Source organism: Hibiscus syriacus, unplaced genomic scaffold (genome assembly GCF_006381635.1).
Source record: "Hibiscus syriacus cultivar Baekdansim isolate YM2019G1 unplaced genomic scaffold, ASM638163v2 tig00110931_pilon, whole genome shotgun sequence".
Lineage (NCBI taxonomy): Eukaryota > Viridiplantae > Streptophyta > Magnoliopsida > Malvales > Malvaceae > Hibiscus > Hibiscus syriacus.
The window spans coordinates 274,792-300,830 of NW_024062918.1; the positions used below are offsets into that span (position 1 = coordinate 274,792).

Here is a 26,039-nt window from a genome sequence, read left to right on the forward strand (position 1 = left end):
AATTTATTTTTCCAAAGCTGCCTGTGACGCGAAAACTAAAAGAAATCCATACTGATGTATTTTCAATGTTCGGTTAGGTAGATTTTTTGGAAAATAAAAATATTATTCCTATCTTTTTGTCCAGTAGTACTAATAATTGATTAAAAGTCTATTTAAATATCATATAAAAATTATTATTTAATACATTTATGATAGAGTTTTTCAATCTTATAAGTTTATTATAATACAATTTTGCATGCGAAGATTGATCGAACAACACATTTTCCTTTTTTTTTGTACATCAATGAACATGTCTGTGTAGCCCTTTGACGAGTCTGAGGTTTTGCTTATGCACATTCCACTCGTCGAAAAAGAACAAAATTGCTTTGTATTGAAAACCATGCTCCATTATCGATGAAAGTAAAGATAACTAAGGCTTTTTTTTCTTTTGTTCTAACCTCACATACTTTCCTCGGCTTTATTGTTGGCTTGCTTTTGTTGAATTCTTCAGATTAAGAAAGATCGGTTCATAGTGAGAAAAAAAGAAGGAAATCTTGGAATGCATTTGATAAGAAGAATGTTTTGTTTTTAAAATAACTATTTTTAAAAATATATATATAATCTATGTGTTTATTTTATAAGTATCTTTTAGGTAAATGATAATAGTGTTTACATCTTAGATCGTATTACTCCTAAAATAATATGTTTATTTATCTTTATCTTCTCTTTTCTTTTTATTTATTTCACGAATAAACAAAATTATTCAATCTTCTCTCCATATATATATATACACACATAGGTTATAATCCACTTACACAATATAAAATTCTTTAGTTTTATATCGATTTAGGCTCGTTAGATGAGAGAAATCAAAGGTTGAGATTAACTCTTTTTTTTCAGTGAATATATTATCATTTTTGTTAATCTCAACCTTTAATTTCTCTCACCCAATGATCTTAAAAATGTGAAAAACTCTTAATTTTACATTGGGTGTAATTGGGTCCTACCTCTCTCTCTCTCACACACACAATATATATATATAGGGTTATGATCCACTTACAAAATGTAAAGCATCCATTTGATAAGAGGAAACAAACACGGGGTGTAATTGGATCCTACCTCTCTCTCACACACACACGGTATTATATATATATATAGTTAGGATCCACTTACACAATGTAAAGCATTTTCAGTTTTACACAGATTTAGGATCATTTGATAGAGGAAACATAAGGTTGAAATTACCTCCTTGTTTTTTTCCAGTGAATATATTCTCAATTACTACAATTAATCTCAGTCATCTATTTTCACTCATCCAACAATCTTAAATATGTGTAAAACTAAAATATCTTGTACTATATAATTAGATAGTATCTCATATGGTTAGGATCTATTTACATTCAGTGCAAAATCTTAGTTTTACACTTTTTAGGACTGTTGGATAAGAGAAATCAAAGACTGAGATTAATTTTTATTTTTTTTACAGGAAATATCTACTTAGTGCAAAACTCTTAGATTTACCCCTTTCAAGACTGTTGGATGAGAGAAATCAAAAGCTAGACGAAGGGGATATCAATGCAAATCTAACTCATTGTACAAGTTATCTGAATCATAAAGTTACCCATTTTACTACCAGTAATTTTACTAAATCTTAACAAGGCCAACATACAAAGCTAGACGTACTAAGTAATTTTTTTAGTATTTTTTAAAGAAGTGTCTTCCAAAAACAATTTTTCAAAGAGTTTTGTTATATAAAAAATGGAGAGATTGTTGAACTTATATTTTGATATAACAAATGATTGAAAATTTGATTTTAAATTTAATTGGATTTATTAAAATTTCTCAAAAATAATTCAAAAGTTATAATTAATTTTAAAAATGTTTTAAATGTTTCTCGACTTAGTCGAACATTTTCAAACAATTACTCAATCATTTTTGTGCTTAAAAGTTAAGTTTCTTATGTTGGCCCAAATGATTGCTTCCTTAGCAAAAGGATTGATCTCTTTGGTCAAAAGATCGATATCTTTATCTAAAAGATTGATACCTTAGATTCTAGTAGACAATGGACCAATCTAATTTTAAAAAGTATCGATCCCTTTCTAGGAATACCTAAAATGATCGATCCCTTAAGAAAAAGGATTAATCAATTCTATAAATGGATCAACCCCTTCTCTGACAACAACAAAATGTTTGAAAAATGATCATCACTTGTACCATAAATGCAATTTTTCTTTGTAGGTAATGACTCTGTTGAATCTTCAACGGCTCCTAACGGTTAGAAATCACAGAGAGTATAAAAACAAGCTCAAAGCATCTCAAGAACAACAAGAAACAACATTGAAAGCAAACATCAACTTCAAATAGCCTTTGTGAGTTAAATTGTTGTATATTCATTTGTAAAATACTTTTGATCTTAATTGTTAACATTGCTCAAGTGTTATTCGAGTGAAAATTTATTTATTGCAATTTTATTTATCTTATGAGGTTTTTCTTTAATTTGTTAAATTTGTAATTCCTATTTTAGAGTGTAAACAACTTTTTTAGGTATAAACCTTTACATATGGAGAAGAAAAGCCCTTTGCTTTTATCAATCCTTTTCAGCTTTCTCTATCATGGTCATTGGAACAATTTACTTGAATACATTATACAATGGTTTTTGATAATTGTGTTGACTTGAAAGTTTTGTTAGTCATAAAAAGACTCTGATTTGTAAATATACCATCAGTACCCCTTTAATGCGCAGACCTGAAACATATATTTCTGCAGACCGATGTTCATTATTGGTACTGGATTTTTTTTTTGCAACAAATCTATGCTTGATTAGAACTTGAATAAATTGAAGGTCGATCCCTAGTTGATTGCTCCATCATGCTGCCATGCTCGTAGACATGGTGTAAAATTGTATGAGGAGAAACAGACTGAGGATATGCAGATTTTTATTGCAGTTGAAATTATGCAAGTATTATTATACATACTGAACGATCAAATGCGTCTGAGCAGTCTCGAATTTTGTCTTTTATGTCGTATATTCTGCATTTATCTTGACATAGTCATAACTCAAGTCACACCCCCATGCTTTACCATATCCCGGTCCATCTCCTGTTGCAGTTCAATCAGAGACATTAAAATCCTACGCAGAAGAAATGGATAGGATTAAGGGCAAGTTATGGATCAAATTTGGAGGAACTTACCAACAGCAATTTTAATTTCCACCGTTCCATGCGTCTCGCCAGCCTTCAAGAGATAGTTACTAGCCGCAAGCCTGAAATTACATGGGGTAACTAGATTAGGTACGATAAAGCTTTGAATGTGTTTACAAGGTCACTTCCTAATCCCTCTAAATAACTTGTAGTCTCCCCTTGATCACCAATTGGACACAACAAAGCACTAGCTAAGTGCATGATATATACATGATTTAACAAATAAACTCAAAAGCAGAAGGGGTTGACAGCAAGCAAGAGCAAACTTTACCGGTCAAATTGAAGTGGTTGCCCACAATCCATGAGCATAATATCTCCAAGCAGTATCTGAAGGTTGTTTAGGTCAAAAGAAATCCCTGCATAACCAGCAGCAGCAGCTATACGTCCCCAGTTCGGATCTCTCCCGTATACAGCGGCCTGACATAAATTTATATTAGGCAATGCTATGATTAATTGTTGGATTTACATTCAAATTTCATACTTTGACAAGTGACGAAGCAGCCACAGAGCGAGCAATCTTTCCTGCTTCAGCCTCTCCTTTGGCACCACTTACTGTGACCTGTATCTCTAGGTTAGCTTTGGCTAAAACTATTCAAGAACCCCATAAGAAGAAGGAAAAACAAATAGGCCACCCAAGAGATTTTTCTGCCTAAATTTAAATGCACTACTTTATGACATTAAAACAAGTTATTAGCTAAAGTGGCTTAGCATCAGGGTTCATTCAGTAAGAAAGATCCTTCTATAGGTCCAAAAAGAGAGGGAATTAAAGAACTGAAGAATGCAGACCTCAATTAAACATGTTGCTCCTTCTCCGTCCGAAGCTATTGATTTAGCAAGACCTTGCATTACCTGAGAAGAGATGCGTTAAATTAGAACCTCAAGCAATTCATTCCAAACACTGGCTAAGATCAAATGACTAACCCAAGTGACATCATCCCATAAAATTGTCACCAAAACTCGAGTAGTTTGTGGTATGGATAATTTGGGAGATTTGCAAAAGGAATACTATTTGTTTAGGAAAATTATAATTTTAGTTTACACAAGCTTGTGTATTTTAATGCCACGTGTCTTAATTAGGGTTTAGGGTTTAAGGTTTTAGAATGTAAGGTTTAGGTTTAGAATTTAAGGTTTGGGTTTTAGAATTTAGGGTTCAAATAGGTAGTATAGAAACTTTAGTTTACACAAAGTGTATAAAAAATTACTCATTTGTTTATTCAACATATAACAAACCTAATTTAAACTGGATAGGATGAAGGAAAAGCTCGAACGCAGATAACTTACAGCATCAAGACCTGCTTGAAGTAATGCAGCATCATAAGTGCTCATAGAAGTGATCCAATTTGATCCAGCTAACCCACTGGCAAAAGCAATGACGGAATCATTGGTACTTGTGTCTCCATCAACCTACAGAAAAAAAAGAATAAAGCACTTTGCTTAAAAACTGGTAAACAGATTAAGCCAAGCCATGGAAGAAAAGGAGTTCATTAAACTAAGATGTCACCTAGTTGAAATAAGTTGCAAGGAGGATTTAAAGCAATGAAATTACATACAGTGATTTGGTTGAAACTGCGGCTTACAGCAACCTGAACCATCTTTCTCCAGACATCACTTTCAACAAGGGCATCGGTTGTTATTACCTGAAAGACTTATCAGCCTTGAGAATAGAATTGGAGTAATATCCTTAGGAAAGCTAGAAACACTTGAAAGACGTACACCGAGCATGGTTGCCATGTTAGGGTGGATCATCCCAGAACCTTTTGCCATTCCCCCAATTCTTATACTTGTCCCTCCAACCTTAGACAATGATTAGTTATACATGGCAATGAGATACAATTAAAGAAAGACTTTATTCATAAGAAACCTTCAAGTGCTATAGTGCTGAGACAATGCTACCATCTAAATTGGAAAAGATATTGGTTTAGAGAGAAAAAGTATACAACTGTAGCAAAAAAGGAATATTAAATTGTTATCCCTTTGAAACTGTTACTTACCTCGTATTCAATAGCCACACTCTTGCTAACAAGGTCAGTTGTGGTAATTGCCACTGCAGCAGAATCTGCCCTGAACAACCATAATGAGACTGAATGTTTATGCAAACTTTGTAATACCACACAAGAGACAGATTTTGGAATTATTTGCAGATATGCAATTTACTTCCTGGTCAACTAAGTCTTAGGCCTTGTGCTATTTGTAATTTACCAACAAAGGAAAAATAGCATCATATCTAACTTCGTCATACCCATGTCTCTTGTCCTTTACATAAGTATGGAAATCACCAAAAAATAAATAAATAAAGAATAAGCACATGTAGTACCCCTGAACAGAAGGTGATAGCGAATTAACTAGCTGTGGAAGTGAACTCAAAAGTGCATCCTGCATACGACATTATAACCCATGGATTGTAATATCAGTCTGGTCAAAAGAATATCACCCTAGTTCCTTCAATGGCATTATCAGGTCACTATAACAGGCAAGCATATAAATAGGATGGACATGTTCATGGAAAAAAAAAATGGGTCTGCACCTTCTTTATTCTCTGACCAATCACACCTGTGGATTCAATCAACACTTCCTCAGGCTTTATTTGCAGGATCTGCAAAATTGCATAAAAAAGGTGGTGTAAAGTATGCAGCCTGTACAAAGATCAACACAGAACAACTGTATGTTCTAATGGTTTCATACTGTAGCAAGGGCATTTGCACATTCTGTCACATCCTGATAACCAGCATCACCCTGAAAACCATCAGAAAGTCAACTAGCAATGTCAAACTGATTCAATCTGGCATGTTAGAATGCTCCAACGGTAAGAAAGAGTCAAACACGGATTCTTTTCCCATGCTTAGACTGTAATAAGAAATGAAGCACATTTAAAATGTGCTACACTCACTGGAAACCACTTGGGAAAAGATAAAGACCAACACTATATTTGGTAGAAAGGAAAGAAAATGGATGGAAGGAAAAGGGGAAAATGAGGAGAACGAATAATGGTATCATATTGTGTTTTGGTATGAAGGCTGAAAAATTACAAGGAAATAAAGAGGTTAGAGGCAAACTTGCAAATAAAAATTTATTTTAAGTTGAACGAGTGTTTTCCTTCCAAAAGGAAAGGTGCAAATCAACTCATTTTACTCCCCTCTTCCAATCCCCTTCCACCAAATGAAAGGGTGGGGGGTAGTTTCAACTTCCATCCTCTTCCTTTTTACCTCTTTCCCCCTGACCAAACACGGAGTAAAGTAAATAGAGCTACTACATACCGTTGCTGCATTGGCCTGACCAGCGTTTATTAACACAGCGCGTGCCTGGTAAGACGCATTATTTACTCATTAGGCATATAAATGGGCAGAGCATATAATACCATAAAGAACATCTATGAGACTAAATAACTCCTACAAAGGTAATTGAAAATCTGATTGTTTCTTCAATTCAAGACTAAATCTACAAGAAGATTGTCCCTACTATTCAAAGACAAATAAGATAGTCACTTTAACATACTGTTTTCATGCTATTCAATACACTTTTGCAGTACACCACCGGTGATGCTGCAACCACATTTGTAGTAAATGCTCCTGGAAATAGATTCAAAATGAGTTACAGAACACAGCTTAAATTTAAACCGTATTTTCAAAATAAACTTACTCAAATAATTCATAAAGAAAAATTCAACTATGTTTCCAAGCATAGAATAAGAAACAACAAATTCCACCTGCGACATTGGAATCAACGTCGCAAGTGACAAGCGCAAGATCAGGTTTTTCTCCTTTGGCTCGTAGTCCGCCATATAAGCCCGCAGCTTTAAATCCCTTGGCAGCCGTAACTCCCCCAGGAATCTATGCAATCACCCCGGGAAGAAAATAATAATAAATTAGCAAAATTAGATAAAAACTAAAAATCATATAGAACTAATAATGTAAAAATGGAGTGCCTGACCTGCTTCCATACTCCATCGGGTAGAAGAATAGTAGCTGCTGGTATATAATTGGATGACTCGCTAACTTTCGATGAGGAAGCAAATACTTTAAAATCAACCTTTGGCGAACCAAAAGAGCTTATAATCTGACAACAACAAAAAAATCATTATCGGACTATCTAATGCAGCCAAACAGACTTGTAAAAATTACATTGCGAGTGAGAGATAAAATGAAGTTCACCTTAGGAAAACATTTCGGCAAATTTCAAAGAGACAAAATGTGGAGCAGAATACATCTGTAGACAGGTAAAAGAACCGAGAGGAAGAAAGGGAAAGTAATATTTTGCGAGGGTTTCCGTTGTAAAGGAGCAGGGTTTAGTCTGACCTAAATTTTGTCCGTCATCGATTAAATTAATTCTTTAATTTTATTCTAAACTTTAAATAAAATATTTTCTCAATTAAATCATAACATTTCATTTCCACGTTAATCAAGTTATTAATTTTGAAAAAATTAATAAAGATAATAATATGATCTAATACAATCTAATAGTTTTAAAATTTATACATTTTATCAGTTTGATATTAATTTAAAATAACTCAAAAATGTGTATGAATCAATCTACACATGTCAAAAGGAAGATTGTTATTTTTAGAAGTTCTGAGTTTTAAAAGTCATGTGTTTAAACACCACAGACTGTAAGAGTGTTTGAACTTTTACTGTCAAATGATAGATAACCTTTAAAATATATATTATATTATAATCATCCTATAATTAATCAAAAAATAATTTAAGAAAACTTAATCCTTAATCTTAATTAAGTTTGTTTTCTAAATAATTTAAGGCGATTATAATGTATTATTTGTTCAAAAATCTTTCATAGTCATTAATAAAATTAGCTGACTTTTATTCTCATATGTAATGGGGTAAGGGGAGGTAGGATAGTAGGTTGCCCCCAACATCAGGTTGAGAGCAACTTCCGTGGAGACCTCTAAATTATGAATTACCCCCGTGAGACTCGATCCCACAATCCCAAAATTAAGAGCCTTTGAAAAATATAACATTTTTTTTATTGATAAAACCATTTGATAGGTTGAATCATGACTAACAATTTTTTTTATTAGTAAAACCATTTGATCGAGTGACTAAAGATGTTCATATTATTTCATCTTGTGTGGATTTGAATCCTAACATTTACCTTATAAATATAACATCTCGGTACTTAATCAAATAAAAAAATATACTAACTACACCGAACCAACCGTTATTATTATAAATTCATTATTTAGTTTATTTTATTTTTCTATTCCGAAGTGTTTCTCCTCTATTGAAAATCACTAAAACTTTAGGACTATGGGATCTGTATTATCTTATTCATTGTTTGAGAAGCACTTTAGTTGATAATTGGTGTGGTGTCAATGTCAGTTTTCGATTGGAAGTCATTGACTTGTAACTGTTGTAGTAACAAAACTTGGTTTCGTTGCTATTGCATAATGGACATGGAAGTATCTTATCATGCTTCTTCAATGTCTTCTCTTATGACTCGTCTGTCTCAGTTTTATCTTCGGCCCAACCAATCTCATGTTATCATTAGGAGTCGAAGCGGGTAGCACTTTTTTCTTTTTTAATCATCAAAGGTAGCACTTGAAGTTGAACCACGAAGCATCCTCATGAAACAAAACTCGATTTGATTTAAAAATTTGAATTTTTAATTCGACTCAACGTTAAAAAATGTACTCATTTTATAAATTTGAATTTTTTCTTTTACTCATATCTTAAATAGTTAACTTTTTCTAATTAGACTCAACTCAATTGAATGTACAGTCCAATCATCAACTTGAAGATATTATTATTTTTTATTAAATTGTGAAAGAAAAATGAAGAAGAAGCGGCGAAAAATTACAAAATTCAGACAGTAAATTAAATGAAGAAATTTTTAGTGCGACACTTTTAATATATAATTAAAAAAATATTATCGATTTTATTATTATTTAAATAATAAAATCGATAAAAAAATATCTAAAATATTATTATTTTTACTTAAAATACCAATATCTTTTAATATTTCCGATAAAATGTATTGAATTTGTAAATCTTTAGTGGATCATGACGTGGCAGGATATTATTAGAGGATAGAATGTCTAGCACGATAACTTAGCGTACAATAAAAGCAGAATATTAACTCTCCGCTGCAGCAGGTTCACCGAAATAAAAGGACCTTTAACCACATCTCGTCATCGGAGGAATTTTCTTTCTCTATATTTTCTCATCCATTTCCTTCTCCGTCGATCTCGATCCTTATTCTCGTAAGATGGTAATGTTTAAGCTTCCCATTTCTTTATTTTTAATTCATCTTTTAATTGAATTTAAATCTTTGAGTTTGTAGTTTATTATAATCCTTGCGGATCTTCACTCGTTGTGTGTTCTTATCGGTTGATTGATGATCTCCTTTTCAAGCTTTCTCACTTGAAATGTGTGGAGGTAAATTTGCATCCATTGACTGATTAGTTTTTGTTTTTCGGGTTTCTAAATCCTAGGGTTTCAAATCTGTAGTTTGTGCTTTGATGGTGTGGATTTTTATGGCCCGATTTTATATCTATGGAATTTGATAAACTGTAGCCGATCTTGATTCTAGTGTGATTTGCAGCTTGATTCTGCTGGATTTGATTTTTTAATATAGTACGTTTTGATATTCATTCTTTGGTTAGGTGATTTTCAACTGTTTTTTTCTTGTTTGATGTATTGATATGTTGATTCAATCTGTCTTAAACCTTTAATTTGGGTTTTCAACTGCTTTTTCTTGGCCATTGGCTTTTTAACATTCACGCTTCATTGCCAAGCCCCTGTTTATTTTATTTTTGCGTGTTCTTGAGGTAGTGTAAGAATTAATGCTGCTATATCCAGGGGAGAAGCCATCAAACTATTTAGGGGGCCTAAATTGATTTTGATTTTTTTTCTATCAGGATAAAAGTAGATGTTGCTGATGCATTCTATTTATATAATGAAACATTGGCTTACCTCATATATTTGATGTTTTCTTCATGTGATATTGTGTAAGTTTAGGCCAACGCCGCATCAGGAATGGCTGTGCACGATGACTGCAAATTGAAGTTTTTGGAGCTCAAGGCTAAAAGAACCTACCGCTTTATTGTTTACAAAATTGAGGAGAAGCAGAAACAAGTTATTGTGGAGAAGCTTGGCGAGCCAACTGAGAACTATGAAGATTTTACTAACAGTCTTCCAGCTGATGAATGTCGATATGCCGTGTATGATTTTGAATTTCTAACCCCAGAGGGTGTCCCAAAGAGCAGGATATTTTTCATTGCATGGTAATTCAAGTTTCTTGATCACCTGAATTACCTTTACTGACGGGTTTATTCTTCTGTTGCCGTCCACACTTATCATGCTGTCTTGTGAAGGTCTCCTGATACATCAAGGGTGAGGAACAAGATGATATACGCAAGCTCCAAAGACAGATTCAAGAGAGAATTGGATGGAATTCAGGTGGAACTGCAAGCAACAGATCCAACTGAGATGGGTCTTGATATCATCAAAAGCCGCGCTAACTGAAATATCGATCTTTCAGGCTGTGCAACGGAGGTTTCCTCCTGCTATCTTTTACTTGATTGAAATGTTTATAAGTTGTGGACTGGTGAACTTGGATAATTAGTATTGCCGATTTCCAAGTTTTCCAAGATAAACATGTGCTTCTGGGTATGTGTTTTGTTTCTATAGAACCTAAAAGTTGGGTGTCTTTGTGTAATGTATTCTCTTCAAGCTAATATGCAACTGTTTGATAGGGGATATGCAGCACTTCATTTCATTTATAAGTACTTTAAATATTGGCCCTTCCTTGCCATATTTGTTTTGGAGCGTTCCAGGTTGTGCTTTCATGTTGTCCAAGTCGTTGGATTTTTGACATTACATACATGTTAGGGAATCAATAACTCTTCTTTCGCACAATTCCTGCATTTTATTCGATCATCATGTAGGTACATTCATCACTTGCTCGTTGATGCCCCGTTAGAACTCTGAATTCTTGAATTTAACATTGATTATGTAGTAAATTTGGTATTAAGATACGTAATTGTTTAGGTCACTAATTTTTGCTTTTTATAGATAAAATCTGACTACATTTGAAATGACTACATTTTGGAACTTGCCTTTTTTTTTGCTTTAAATTTGAGGAATTTAGTTTTATTTTTTATTTATAAATAAAGTCTGAGGAATGTGATTTTATTCATTTAACTTAATAATTAAAATTCGATTATGATATTATTCATCTCTAAAAAAACTCAGCCAATACAACAAGCCAGACACCCTTCTGAGCAGCCTCCTCGATGGCCTACGAGAATGCTTTGTGTTCCTCTCTTATCTGGTGCCACCCACAATTGGCAAAGCCCAATCTGGTTTGTGTTCCAAAACAGATCAATCATCACTTTATCATACACAATTTAAAGCAGCAACTGATATACATATATATACAAAATTTAAAACAGATTGCCTTGGTGACAGGAAGGGTGGGTAGAGCAGGATGGACCGAGGGGTTCTCGGGGTGCAGTGGCATCCTCTAAAATTTTTAAATTTCCTTATATTTTAGATTTTTTATTTTTTTATTAATTGTCTAATTTTATATCCCCTAAAATTTTATAACTTCACACACTCTAAATTTTTTAATACAACTTAAGTTTCTACCTCTGATATAAACTTCTACGATCGTCCTTAGGGGAGAGCGAGGGGAAGGTTGTAGGCACGCTTGTTCAGGCTTGAAAGCTTATGACAATATGGATGTTGAGTTAGAAAGTCGAGCTTTTGGTAAAGGTTTTGGAACGAATTCTCATAATCTCGTACTTATCATTGATAAGCCGATTGGATGTTCCTCACAGAACCCACAAGGGTGGAGGTATCCACGACCAAATGTCTCCTTAAAATAATTTCTGTATTCGAAATAAGTTTTTAAAATATTAAGATTAAATTCAGAATAATTTTGAATCAATTATAAATAATTTTGAAATTTTGTGATTAAGGATTAAAATGCAAAGAATGTGAAAATCATTGATTTAAAGTGTAAGTAAAGTTGTGTGATTCGTTCATGTACATGTAAGATTAAGGACTACGAATTTAATGCACCAAAATTTCTTTGAATGGTGAGTCATTGCCTATGTGTCACAAAAGTGGAATTTTGGCCATTTTCTAAATTAGAAAATATGGCAATTTTCACCAACATTTCGTGGTAAGCTCACGGCAAGCATTAAGGGAGAGAGAATGTATTCATCATCTTCAAGCTAGAATTCCACCATGGATGAATATCCTTTAAACATCCATACTTCCACAATTAAATTCTTTACAATCTAGCCAATAGATTTTAATCCAAGCTCATATTTAGTAAACTCATGATCCTTTTTTTGTATTAATTTTATTAACTTTTGAATATTTATGTTTTAGTTAGATAAACTCCTTTGAAGGTTTGTGTATTTAGAGATTTGAAGTTGTAATAGAAATGATTCTAAATTTAATGATGTTTTTTTTCCTATGATTTTTAGGGCTTTGGATCATCAAAGGCTAACGTCTTAAAGATTAGGATTTTAATGTCCGTTTGTAAATTGATATAATACTTTACTAATGTATGATTGATGAATTGTATGTTTGACTCTATGTTGGACATGTATCCAATTTTGGGAACTCCTAATAGGAGAGGAGGATCAGGCGTGCAAGATTAATGGCTTTACAAGATAAAGCGTGCAAGATTAATGAAATTAAAACATATCGTTAAGTATAATTTTGAAGAAAAAAAGTCAAAACAAAACAAAAGTAATAATTGGGTAATAAACATGTAATTTACCCTAAAATATCAACTTCGACATACTAGAAAATGTAGATTGTAGATTCAAAATAACATAGGAATTTAAAGAAGCGTTTAAGAAGTGGGAATGGAGAGAGATAAAGTGAAGCTTATTTCTTGTAAATGGGCTTACAAGATAAAGTGGCATACATATGTGGATTAGCCGAGGCACAAAGCTCCTTTAGTAGCTCAAGACTTGTATCAAAATGATAAAACATTTAGTCTAGTGGCTATGCTTATAACCGTGGAAGTCTTACTAGCACTAGTAGCAAGCAAAGATTGGAACTTATGGTAGATGGATGTAAATAATGCATTTTGTATGGAGAGTTGGATATGGATATTTACATGAACTAGTCAATGGGATCTCATAGTCATATGGAAGAAACAAAGCACGTAAGGCGCATATCAAGCAAACTGTTTGAAGTCTATGCCTCGTGACAAGGGTTTCACCTTTTCAGGTTCGATCGACTCCCTAATAATAAAAAGTAGGGACAAGACGATTAGCAGCATACATATACATTCAATTTGCAAAATCTTGTTAGTTAACGAGAAGAAAATATTCTTGGATGAAACACTGTTTCCTCAGCCAGATGTTAAAGAAAGATAAAAACGGAACTATGTCGATCGATTCTGCCATTTCCATGACTTTGAGTAAATAGAAAAGCAACTCGAATGCATTTATTTCCTTCGAGAAACCAAGGAAAACTTATCGTGCATTAAATATTCCGACAAACCTGATAGTTGAGTGTCATCCACCCCTTCCATAATGCCAGTGATTCTACGATCCTAAATATTCGAGGTCGAGAGAAGGAAAGAGTAAATTCCCAAACTGCTGGTGGCGAACCAAAGTTAAGAAAAGCAACATATAGGCCAAAATGGAATTCCAAACCTGATCATAAACTGGAATTTGATTGCGCCAAAATTCCATTGGAGGTAAAAGAACTCTGCCTGCAACATACAGACATAAATCAAACAGTTGAATGAACCACCTATTGTTGATGAAAATAAATTTATGCCAGGATATTCAGACCCCATAATAATTCCAACAAGAAAGCAGAAAAGAAAATCTATTAATGGTTTCATTTGCTTAGATCAAAGAGATTTGGTAAATTGCAGTAAAAAAATGGGAGCAAAGTTCACTGAAATGATTCTTCAGTTGATCAGTGTTTAGATGAGAAGTGGCATCACATAAATTAATCTCCAACGAAGGGAAGGCACCACTCCTTGTCAGTGCAAAGATAACCTAACTTATGAAAAAAATAAAGGGTAGAAGAGAAGGTGTACAAAACTTTTAGGGACGATGGATAAGATAGTTTCTAAACGTTAGATTGCAGACTCACCTGATCTAGATCGCTTAAGACTCAGAGACTCAGGAGAGATGATTAAGTGCATCCCTTTTCTTTTGTTGGATACCAGACTTACCTAAGTCGAAACAAAAAACAAAATGATTCAAAGGCAGAGAAAACTAAGTTTGCCTTCGGGAACTCATAAAGGCGATACGTGTCATTTAACAACATAATTTAATAGTGATAACGGTCCAAACACCTAAAAATATAACATTAGAAACGTTAGACACTTGAATTGCAGAAAAATAGTTTAGGCACTTAATGTTATATTAAGCTTAAATTTTAACAAAAGCCAACATCTAAGTTTCAACTTTTGAAGCAAAAATTAAGTGACCTTAGTGGTTAAAAGATAATTGTTATCAGAGATTTTAAGTTTAAGCTTGACATATATAAATTATTAACATTCATTATCAAAATATTAACAAACACTTACTCGATAGTCTAACAAGGCATAAGTTGTTGCAATTTTGCATGGTAAGCCAATTAATAAATCATTTCACATTGGTCCTTCTTTGTAAAATGAATTTGTTTAAAAGGAACTATGCACTTGTCTAAAAAGGAAAACAAAGAACTAGCGATTGATTCAAACTAGCAATATTGCGTAGAAACTGATACTTCGGCTTGAATTATACAAACAACACATTAGTACAATACTTTATAAATCTTCATTACATAAACCATAAAATACCATAATCATAGCTATTAAGTGAGGCTAACACGACGGAAGCTTTTAGTAAATGTCTGGAGGAAACTGTCCATTAATCGAGCTACTTTGTTGTGCTCTCCGAAGATGAAGCCTTAATGTGTAGTTGTTCATCTGCATCCCGGAAACAAGGTTATACTAAGCTTTATTATCAATCTTACCAGCTAAAATCTTAAGCAGTTGCAATGAATTCCACATTGATGCATGGATGGAAACTGTTAATAGATGCAGGGGTTGCAAAGATGAATACCTCTAAAGTTCGAGCTTGTTCGACGTACTGGTCGAGCATTAGCTTCAAGTGTTGTGCTTCCCTTTCCTTCCCTTCTTGTTCGACATTGCGTTCATGCTGAATGGCGACAGCTCTCCTCAGAATTTGATTGTTATCTAACAAGCTCTGCAAATGTTCCTTCAAAGAAGCATGCTCAATCTGCTTCGTGATCATTTATAGCAGAAAAAGGGATCAGATATAGATGACGGGAGCGAGGCAACAAACAAGTTGGTTCTTGGAAGAAAGCTTGATGACAAATTAAACATTTTTCTAGATTACCTCTGCAACAGCCCTTTTCTTGGCAACAACACTTCCCTCAAATGCTTCAAGAATTCTGGCAGCACGGGCCTTAGCGTCGTCCATATTCGTCGCACTCGCCATCTTGCACAAACAAATCCGTCCACTCGGGACCATCGACGGTGTCTCCGTTATACTCGACATCGCGGTCTGAGGTTTGGCTACCTGATATATACAAAAGCAGGGATTTCACCATAAATTCCAAATGATAAACCAAACCAAGAGCAACTGAGCAAGAATAAATTAATCAAACAACTTACATGTAGCAGTCTCATGAGTACAATTTTCAGTTCTCACAGAATCAAAACTATGTTGTTTACTTGGTTCTTCGAGATCCGAAGAAAATGCATTCAAACTCTCCTTAAAATCTTCCTTCTTATTGTTGTGGTTTAAGACAACGGATGTTCTTAACTAAACACAGAATCATAAAACAAGATTAAGAAGTGATTAAGGTTTTAAACAAAATCTAATTTCGGAGATGAACCTCAGGAAACATGTATCAATATTAAAATTAAAAGCAAATAAGGAAAGATTATATATAAAAAAGAAAAGAAAAATGAAATGAACCTCAGGATCCGACGATGAATTCGGAGATTCGAAGTTGGAACATCTGAATCTCTTGGGGGAGGATCCGAATATTTCTTCAAATCCGACCCTTTTCCCACAAACCCCTGCAGACATGGCTGTAACAATTTATTTTGAATAAAAGGGAAGAAGAAGAAGAAGAAGAGATCTGAAGAGTAGGATAGCCCTTGTTCTTTACTGAGTTCCAAGTAAATGGAAAAAATTTTGTTTAAATTGGGACAAAACCTAATTTGTCGGATACATTTTGTGTTGTTGGGGAGACATTGAGAAGGAGGAAAAGGAAGAGTAGGATGCTTTGTCGTTTAACACGAATCTACTGCTGCTTAAAATCTCAACCATTGAAGTTTTTATGCTTTCTTTTTCTTTTTCTTACAGTAAACTGCAGATGCACGAAAAGAACCAGGACTTAACTTGAGTTCTTTTTTCTTTTATTTTATGTTTGAATAAATTATTTATTGTAAATATCATTTTAGATTAAAATTAAATTTATGAGTAATTTAAATTTAAAAAAAGCCATATCAATTTGGATTAAAAAAATTAAATTTAAATATTAATTTCAATTAAAAAATTAAACTTAAACATCAATATAAATTAACAAATCAAATTTAAGTATATCATTAGACAAAAATTAAATATAAAATTTAACAATTTAAACCTCAAATATCAAAATATATATATATATATCTCATTATTTATTATCAAATGTGAGGATGATGCTATATATAAAAGAAAAATGATACATTATATATTAGAAAAATAATCATGTCGAATAAAACTTAGGGTGAATTATATCAATGATCACTAAAGTATGAATTATTGTTTTCAGTTTCATCCCTAAACTATGACCTACATTCTAAATTGGTTCCCAAACTTTTTAAACATTTCAATTTCATCTCAAATAATGCGTATATACTAATCACATCCATTGTTAATAAAATTGTTAGATTATTATATTTTCAAAAAACTAAATTTAAGTTAAACTATGGTTGAAACTAATTACATATTTGGATGAATTTGGGCATGGAATTGGAATGTTCAAAAAGTTATAGGACCAATTTAGAATGCAGGTCATAGTTTGGAGATGGAATTGAAAACGTTCAAAAGTTTGAGGAAAAGTTTAGAATGATAGTCATAGTTTACAGATGAAATTGGAACATTTAAAAGTTTAGAGATCAATTTAAAATGAGAGTCATACTGTGAGGACACTTAATGCAATTAACTATTTATTATGAGTTATAATAAAATTATAACTTTAGTCCCTAAAAAATTTCTGAATTCACTGCTCCAAGCAGAGATCATGATCAATTTCACTAATTGAAGGTACATGGAGAAGACAAAAATAAAATAGATAAACTTAATAAAACTGACACCTTGAGTAAGCAAGATAAAGAAAATTCACAAAAACAAGAAGAAAAAAACGAAGCAGCCACATAATTTTCAAAATATTTAGATGAAAAGCTATTCCGAGACCTACATAAAATATTATATAAGTTGTTTTGAATAAGTTAACAACCTGTGGCTGTAGTTTAGTGGTAAGAATTCCACGTTGTGGCCGTGGAGACCTGGGCTCGAATCCCAGCAGCCACATTTTTCTTTCTTACGTTTCCCTTATTTCTCCAAATTTAGTTTTAGTTATTCTACAAATAAGCATGTTTCAAAACGACATTGTTTAAAAGCAGACTCTCGACCAAGGCTGCTACTAATTCCCGAGCTCTGATAAAAAATCGGTTCGGATTTCTTGGGATAGCATTCCCATTGCTCAAAAGCTATCAAGGTAAGAGAATTAAAATTTATCATTAATATGTATTATTTTTTAACTACTAATATTTCGTTATTTTTCTCAAATGTTATAACATAATTCCCATTTCTCCAATTTTCTATATCTTTATTTTTTTAATTTCCGATTCTTAATGAACGATTTGAGGCGATTAAGATCGTCAAATTTCGGTTTATTTCATAACGGAGACGTTTTTTAATTGCATTTTCTTGTCAGTTTTTAATTTCAATCTTCTTCTTAAGAGATTTTAGTTTCATAGTGTTTTCTGTGTTTCCCATTAAATCGATTATTGTGATTAATTTAGGACGCTTTTTCTGCGAATAAGTCCTTGTTTAATTGGCTTTGCTGATTTGCCTATACGGTTTGTGGTTAGATGAAATAAGCATCAGGTTAAGGAATAAGGATAGAGGAAAGAGTCGAACTTTCTGATTTGTGCTTTTGTTGTTGCTTGTAATGTTTCAGATGATTGACGATCAAGATCTCGGCTTCTTTGCTAATTTCCTTGGAATCTTCATTTTCGTGCTTGTTATTGCGTATCATTTCGTGATGGCTGACCCAAAATTCGAAAGCAACTGAGGGTTTTGCACTCTCTTAAGTGTCTGCGATGGATATTTAGATTGTTTTTTCCAGACTGAGTTGTTTCAGAAATGAAGACAGATCAATGTTTTTAAATTCTTTCAACAAGACATTGCTATAAATGTTATTGCATTGCTAATGTGTTGCTTTGACTTGGATTTACATCCATTTTTCATTTTTGCTTTGCATGCATGAAATCTCGAGTGCATTACCTGGGAACTGCTTTTAACATAGGGTGCACCTTGAGGCAGCACTGTGTTAGAATGGAGCTAATGTCAAAGCACGGTTAGCATTGTAATTAAGTTCGGTTGATCAGGGTTTGTGCTGTTTCGAGCATAGCCTTAAGGGAACTGATGGTTCATGAAGAACAGAATCCTCCTTTAGAGGTCTACGCATAGATCTCGGGAGGCATGGTTCGCTTATTCACTTTATTTTTCTCTTTATCTAGTTTTCGGATTATGATGATAGTACTTGAGATGAGGTATTGCTTTTTGTATATGAGGATCTAGGTCTCGCCTGCCTTATGGATAGATAGCAAGTGGTGGACAAGTGTTGTCAGGAGTTGTATTCTTTGCGTGTATTCTTTTACAGTTTCTTTGGCGTATATCTTAGTGGTGACTCTCATTGTACGGTGAAGATCAGGCTTCCTAACCTTCTTGATGTTGTTTTGTTTAGGCATCAATCCTGTGGGGCATCTGCATTTGGTGTTTTTCTCGACTCGAGATCATTTGCAACACTACTTAAGCTCTGCTATGGACATGATAACCATTTCAGTAAAGAGCCAATTTTGTTCGTGAACTTGCTGTAGCAACTGCAATGAGAAGGCAGGAACCATAAATTAGGCTCCAAAGGGGACATTCGGTTTGAAAAGAAGTAGCTAATGATTGAAGTTAAGAGCAAATTTAACATTCGGCATTGGATTTGAGCCTGTGAAATGATTGTACCAATGTTCTATTAGTGCACTTTTATCCAAATTTGCAGCAGAAATTACTGATTTACATAAAGTTGATCTCCAGTAGAGATCATTTTGTTCCAATACCCCATTTTTCTTCAGTGCATTAATAAATATATGGAACGAATTTTATAACATCATCACTTTAATAAGAATTTGACGAGATAAACACCAAAATTATCGAATGAATCTTTGTTTGTATTGCACAAAAAGGATCCGATCAGTAAATGTGTGAGCTAAAAACACACTTAATGTCGATTAAATTCAAAGAAAAAATATTTCGTCAATTATATTTTTGATTGTACTTCCTATTCTTAAATACTTGTCTAATTTTAATAGGTGAGTTGGGAATTTTCTGAGTTATTTTACATGACACATACCGTTAATAAATCCCACCAATATCAAATACCCTTTTGCCGACGTGGCAATATTTTAATGGAGGTTTAAAAACTCTGAAACCATCAGGTAATTTCCAAAGATCGGGCGGTTCATAGACTCCGGTCATTAGAACATTCTAAAAACGAACTTAGAAAATCTCTATATAAATCAACTACTTTTCCCGCGCTACTTAACTTGAAAGCTGAAACCATAGTTCTTCTTTTCCTCTTTTATTCGTTTCCCCCCATAGCTTCTTTTAATTTCCGTTTACACAACAAATAGAAGAGAATAGTAATAATTTCCGGTAAAGGTGAAGGTCCAGCGATTGGAATCAATCTCGGAACCACTTACTCTTGCGTTGGCGTTTGGCAACATGATCGTGTTGAGATAGTAGCCAACGATCAAGGTAACAGAACGACGCCGTCTTATGTTGGCTTTACCGACGGTGAGAGTTTGATCGGTGACGCGGCAAAGAATCAGGTCGCCATGAACCCCTTGAACACCATCTTTGGTAAGCTTTAGCTCTGTTTTCCTTTTTTTATCTTTCAGTTAAGACGTGTTTTATTAGATCTCGTATTTCGATGGTGTTTGGATCTCTTTAGTTTATCTTAGATCTATGATAAGATCAATTTTTATAAAGTAAGAAGTTAGATCTGAACTTTACTAAGATTGCGAGAGATTTAATGATGAATCGTTGTTGCTGGACCTTAGATTCTCGTTCAGATCTGAATCTGACTCCATTGAAGTTTAGTTCTCGTATGTTGATGGCGCTTGAACTTTTGTAACTAATTCCGATATGTGAAATTATTATTGGATATTCATGATTTATATCATAATGTGTTGAGGTTGTTATATTTTATTTATTTTTTCATCTTTGAAATTTGGTTTGGGTGAACTAATATTTATGTTATTTCAAGATGCAAAGAGGTTGATTGGTCGTAGATTTAGCGATTCCGCTGTTCAGAGTGATATGAAATTGTGGCCATTCAAGGTCATTCCAGGCCCTGGTGATAAGCCCGTGATCGTTGTTTCCTACAAAGGTGAGGAAAAGCAACTTGCAGCTGAGGAGATCTCATCTATGGTCCTCATTAAGATGCGTGAGATTGCCGAGGCTTACCTTGGCTCTACTATTAAGAATGCCGTGGTTACTATCCCTGCATACTTTAATGATTCTCAGCGTCAGGCAACTAAGGATGCTGGGGTCATTGCTGGTCTTAATGTCATGCGCATTATTAACGAGCCCACGGCTGCTGCAATTGCTTACAGTCTTGACAAGAAGGCTACCAGTGTTGGTGAAAAGAATGTCTTGATCTTTGATCTTGGTGGAGGTACTTTTTATGTATCTCTTCTTACTATTGAAGAGGGAATCTTTGAGGTTAAGGCCACTGCTGGAGACACTCAACTCCGAGGTGAAGATTTCGATAATAGGAATGGTGAACCATTTCGTGCAGGAGTTCAAGAGAAAAAACAAGGAGGACATCAGTGGAAACCCCAGAGCTCTTAGGAGGTTGAGGACCGCTTGTGAGAGGGCAAAGAGAACTCTCTCATCAACTGCCCAAACCACCATTTAGATTGATTCCTTGTATGAGGGTATCGACTTCTACTCAACCATCACCCGTGCTAGATTCGAGGAACTTAACATGGATCTCTTCAGAAAATGTATGGAACCAGTTGAGAAGTGTTTGAGGGATGCCAAGATGGACAAGAGCAGCGTCCATGATGTTGTGCTTGTTGGTGGTTCTACTAGAATTCCCAAGGTTCAGCAACTTTTGCAAGATTTCTTCAATGGAAAGGAGCTCTGCAAGAGCATCAACCCCGACGAGGCTGTTTCTTATGGTGCCGCAGTCCAAGCAGCTATCTTGAGTGGTAAGGGTAACGAGAAGGTGCAGGATATCTTTCTCTTGGATGTCACCCCTCTTTCTCTCGGTTTGGAAACTGCTGGTGAAGTGATGACTGTTTTGATTCCGAGGAACACCACCATTCCCACCAAGAAGGAGCAAGTCTTCTCTACATACTCCGACAACCAGCCCGGTGTGTTGATCCAGGTGTACGGAGGTGAGAGAACAAGGACCAGAGATAACAACTTGCTCGGTAAATTTGAGCCCTCGGGCATCCCACCAGCTCCAAGAGGTGTCCCACAGATCACTGTGTGCTTTGATATCGATGCAAATGGTATATTGAATGTGTCTGCAGAGGACAAAACCACCGGGCAGAAGAGCAAAATCACCATTACAAATGACAAGGGAAGGCTTTCCAAGGAGGAAATCGAGAAAATGGTTCAGGAAGCAGAGAAGTACAAGTCTGAAGATGAAGAGCACAAGAAGAAAGTTGAGGCAAAGAACAAATTGGAGAACTACGCCTACAGCACGAGGAACACAGTGAAGGATGAGAAAATTGGTGGTAAACTTGGTGCTGAAGATAAGAAGAAGATTGAAGATGCAATTGAGCAGGCAATCCAATGGCTAGACAGCAACCAGCTTACAGAAGCAGATGAATTTGAAGAGAAGATGAAGGAATTGGAGAGCATGTGCAACCCTATAATTGCAAAGATGTACCAAGGCGCTGGTGCAGGCATGGATGAGGATGTCCCAGCCGCTGGAACCGGTGCTGGCCCCAAGATTGAAGAAGTCGACTAAGCAGTTTCTCTCATTCCATAATTTTGTTTTTTCTACTTTAGATGCTCGAGCATTTTGTTCGTAGCCAACATTTAAATGATTTTAGGTTATTGGAACGCGAATTCTGGTGTTGCTTCCGGGTCTTCCATTGTTATGTCTTGTTATATGAAGTGAAATTCTCTAATTTTTTTGCAATCAGTTTGCCCTTTCGATTTTTGCTTTTGCTTTATTTTAATGAGAATGAAACAAAACAGAACAGACTAAGCCTCAACTAGAGGCATACAACTAACAACTGTTGCGTAGAATCACCAATGAGCGCCTCGCCGATTATACGGATCATGAAAAACGTTAAAACCAAATGGGAGAGATCAAGTTAACTTAGTCATTTCATCTGCAACACGAATACACTCTCACGAAACATAATTGAACCTTATAATCCACTCACGTAGGACAAGATCAGAAGAAATATAAGATAGCATAGAAGTATGTTTTAAAATAGTATAGAAAAAGGTATCAAAAAAGGTATTTTTCTTCTTCTTCTTATAAATAGTATAGAAAAATTACAAAAGAATATTTATTTAAAATATTTTTTATCAAATAAAAAATTATGTTTTAAAAATAAATATTAATATTCAAATTAAGATGAGATAATATAAGTATTCTTGATCATTCAACCAATTAATAGATCTTTGTTTAAAATATTTTTAGGTAAATTACATCGTTCCTCACCATACTTTTCTTTCTCCCCCATTTTGCTCACTGTATTTTCATTTTTTTTAGTTTGTTTACTGAACTTTACTGATTAAATTATTTTGCTCACTCTGTCGTTAACTATTTAACGGTGTTATGACATGACACAAGAAATGTTGTCGGCCACCACGCCATTTTCATTCCGGCCATCGTCCACTGTCGTTAATGGTGGTTGTTCGATCCCAAATTTCATGGGTTGGTTCATCTCAACCTCCTGAGTTCGAATATGGTGGTTATTTCAATGAAAAATATCTCAAACCCTGTGAATCTGGATTGAAATGTTTCAGCTTCCTCGCTATCAATCTCAAAATCGTGGACTTCGGAGCAAGTTCCGACAAAATAGAGATAGGATTTGGACTCACGGTGTCGAGGTGAAGCAACCCATGAAATTTGAGACCGAACGACCACCATATGTGGTGGTCGACGGTGGTGACAACGTTAGAGAGATAACATGGGAGTGAGCAAAATGATTCAATCATTAAAGTCAGTGAGCAAATTAGAAAAATTGAAAGTACACTGAACAAAATAGGAGAGAGAGTAAAGTATAGTAAGGAACGATGTAATTTACTCAATATTTTTAATCTATGATAATATGTACATAATTTACTAACATAATTGTTTAAACTTAAATCATCAAGTGATTTTAGCGGTTAAAAAAATATTATTCTCCCTTAAAAACGTAATATTACCATATGCTCTAGATTTTAATGGTTAATTTTTTTTTAGCAGATATCATCCTTGTAATCACTTAAAATATTAAAAAAAACTCAAATTCTTTGAAAAAGAATATATTTTTCTTTACCATAAGACATCACTCAATTTCTTTGATATAAAGAAGAATAACATCAAATATATTTCTGAAAATCAATTACAGTTACAATCAAATGCTAACCATAAGCATAGGGGCAAAATACAATATCACAGAAATTAGCCACCAAAATTTTAATAACACCAAAAAAAAAGTCAGTAAAACAAATACGGTCTCTACTTTGATGTCAACATAAGATCACTCCCTACAAGCTTCGGTCGCAGGCAGACCCGTACTTCATGTTCTTCTGGCACGACAGGTAGTTTCGGAACCATAATCTCCAGAACAGAACCTGGACCATCATGATATGCTTCGATGTTGGCATCTTCGGGGATTCGAGTCGACAGTGGTATTTCTCTTACAAATTCCCCGGGAGGGCAATGCTCGGATGCTGTATCTGTGAGCTTGAAAGTTCTGTCATGTCTCTCGATGAATGGCGCCCGAGATGTGCTCACACATGATACCTTAATGATGCCATGAGTGAGAGTATTCCTCCATGAAACCTTGACCCTTTGAAGATCAACAAAAGGCATGCTTATAATGATCAGATAACTTGATTCATCTTCATAAATGGTCTTTGCAGCTGTAACCGGACCATAAACATTCTTCATTACACCGCTGAATTGATTTAGCCAGTGTGGTTCATTGGGGTGAACTTCCGTATCTGGAATGACAGCCAAATAGCTATCATCTTCGTTTCCGTGTGGAAAAAAGTCTTTCCTCCTTTTGTTGCTCATAAGTGATAAGTCCATCCCGTTGATCCCATCACCATTGCTGTGACTAGATGGCTGAGTGGACAGATTGAGCCCGGAACCATTTAACAGCTTCTTGGAGTGAGAATTTGAAACACTTTTTATCACAGCTCGTTCAAGCTCGAAATCGGTAATCGGAAGGTTTCTCCATGCACTGAAATCACTAGCTTCAGGTGGAATTGTGAAATTCAAGTCCCTTCCCGTAAGCTCCATCCATCTTTTCCGTTCTTCCTCGTCGATAGCCATAAGATTCGGTGACGGAACAACCTCAAGCCCGTGGACACATTGAGGGTTCGACAGTCCTCTGTAATGCTTCCGCTGCATCCGGTGTGAACGGACGAAACCCTTATCGACACTGAAGGGAAAAGGACGCTCCCCTTGACGAGAATGTCCATTCATGTAACTTCTAAGCTGCATTTTACCCAATGCATTCTCGGGTCTCTCCTTGAAAACCCACATATACATGTTCTCCATATCGTGTTGAACCATGAAAACATCCAAATTGAGATCGGATTTACCGAAACCGGAAACAACACCATTGGCATCACGAGTAATCTTGGCCTTGGATTTGTCCATCACGGCAGGCTTGAAGTAAAAACTAAAGAAAAACCAAGCACCCCATATACTATCTACCCTTTTGGAACATTTGCGTCCAGTTTTGGGAACCGTTAGGTAGCACTCAGTGTCATAAGCTTGTGAACTGAGCCCAACATCTAAAATATCACAGTGGTCAGAGTTCCATGGCAGCTGAGGAGGGCTAGGCTCAGCAGAGAGAGGCAAATTGATATCAGGTGGACGAGAAAGAACAATTTGTCTGCTCATTTCTAAATCCAATTCTTCATGGGAAGAAGCACTTGAATCCATAGATAAGAGAGTTGAAGGGTGATGATTCTCCATTGACAAGGCTGCCAGGATATGATAATCTCCCATTTCAGATTATCTTATAGTAGGAGGTTGGGATTATTGGTGACGGAGGATTGAATTTTTCCATTTCCACACTAAGAAAAAAAATTTAAAGAAATCAACAAAATCACAAATCGTATGAACACCTTCTTCAAAACCCAGAATTTATCAATCAGAAAACTAAACAACAATGCCGAAGAATTAACGAAATTTGTAAAGATACCACAGAAAGAACATTAGAAAATTAAAAAAAAAAAGACTACACATTTCCCTTTCCTAATAGATCAACGAAAAGATTACCTAAAAAGGAAAAAGAAAGGAAAATGTCTTCAAACTCTACCGAAAGAGAGAAAGAGGGAGAGAGAGAGATCAAACCAAAGCTGCTAAAGAAAGACAATAATGT

At 34.7% G+C, this 26,039-nt stretch overlaps 4 protein-coding genes, 1 non-coding gene and 2 pseudogenes across 8 annotated transcripts; 4 read left to right on the top strand and 3 right to left on the bottom strand.

Moving 5' to 3' along the window:
- Window positions 1–2,895: 2,895 nt before the first annotated feature.
- On the bottom strand, window positions 2,896–7,414 carry LOC120146746 (annotated as a pseudogene).
- LOC120146742 lies at window positions 4,122–25,826 on the bottom strand. Of its 2 annotated transcripts, none has more exons than XM_039160234.1 (2): window positions 24,147–25,826; window positions 4,122–4,135 (listed from the first exon to the last, which is right to left on the bottom strand). In XM_039160234.1, the coding sequence occupies exon 1, from the start codon at window positions 25,661–25,663 to the stop codon at window positions 24,158–24,160; it is 1,506 nt and encodes a 501-aa protein (XP_039016165.1). In that variant the 5' UTR covers window positions 25,664–25,826; the 3' UTR covers window positions 4,122–4,135; window positions 24,147–24,157. The 2 variants fall into 2 exon arrangements, with proteins under 2 accessions (XP_039016165.1, XP_039016166.1); XM_039160235.1 differs by lacking the exon at window positions 4,122–4,135 and adding an exon at window positions 5,452–5,467 and having other exon boundaries at window positions 24,153–25,826.
- Window positions 9,266–10,933, top strand: LOC120146744 (actin-depolymerizing factor 2-like). The gene is made up of 3 exons (XM_039160240.1): window positions 9,266–9,398; window positions 10,148–10,413; window positions 10,504–10,933. The coding sequence occupies exons 1-3, from the start codon at window positions 9,396–9,398 to the stop codon at window positions 10,652–10,654; spliced, it is 420 nt and encodes a 139-aa protein (XP_039016171.1). The 5' UTR covers window positions 9,266–9,395; the 3' UTR covers window positions 10,655–10,933.
- LOC120146743 lies at window positions 14,858–16,442 on the bottom strand. Of its 3 annotated transcripts, XM_039160237.1 has the most exons (6): window positions 16,108–16,442; window positions 15,920–15,951; window positions 15,801–15,880; window positions 15,523–15,705; window positions 15,226–15,405; window positions 14,858–15,089 (listed from the first exon to the last, which is right to left on the bottom strand). In XM_039160237.1, exons 3-6 carry the CDS (start codon window positions 15,813–15,815, stop codon window positions 15,003–15,005), a joined length of 465 nt encoding a protein of 154 aa, XP_039016168.1. In that variant the 5' UTR covers window positions 15,816–15,880; window positions 15,920–15,951; window positions 16,108–16,442; the 3' UTR covers window positions 14,858–15,002. The 3 variants fall into 3 exon arrangements, with proteins under 3 accessions (XP_039016168.1, XP_039016167.1, XP_039016169.1); XM_039160236.1 differs by having other exon boundaries at window positions 15,801–15,951; window positions 16,108–16,439; XM_039160238.1 differs by having other exon boundaries at window positions 15,226–15,402; window positions 15,801–15,951; window positions 16,108–16,416.
- Window positions 17,641–17,712, top strand: TRNAH-GUG. Its single transcript has one exon. It is a non-coding gene; the product is annotated as a tRNA-His (tRNA).
- LOC120146745 (dolichyl-diphosphooligosaccharide--protein glycosyltransferase subunit 4C-like) lies at window positions 18,334–18,627 on the top strand. The gene has a single exon (XM_039160241.1). The coding sequence runs from the start codon at window positions 18,356–18,358 to the stop codon at window positions 18,476–18,478; it is 123 nt and encodes a 40-aa protein (XP_039016172.1). The 5' UTR covers window positions 18,334–18,355; the 3' UTR covers window positions 18,479–18,627.
- LOC120146741 lies at window positions 20,035–22,473 on the top strand (annotated as a pseudogene).
- Window positions 25,827–26,039: the final 213 nt, after the last annotated feature.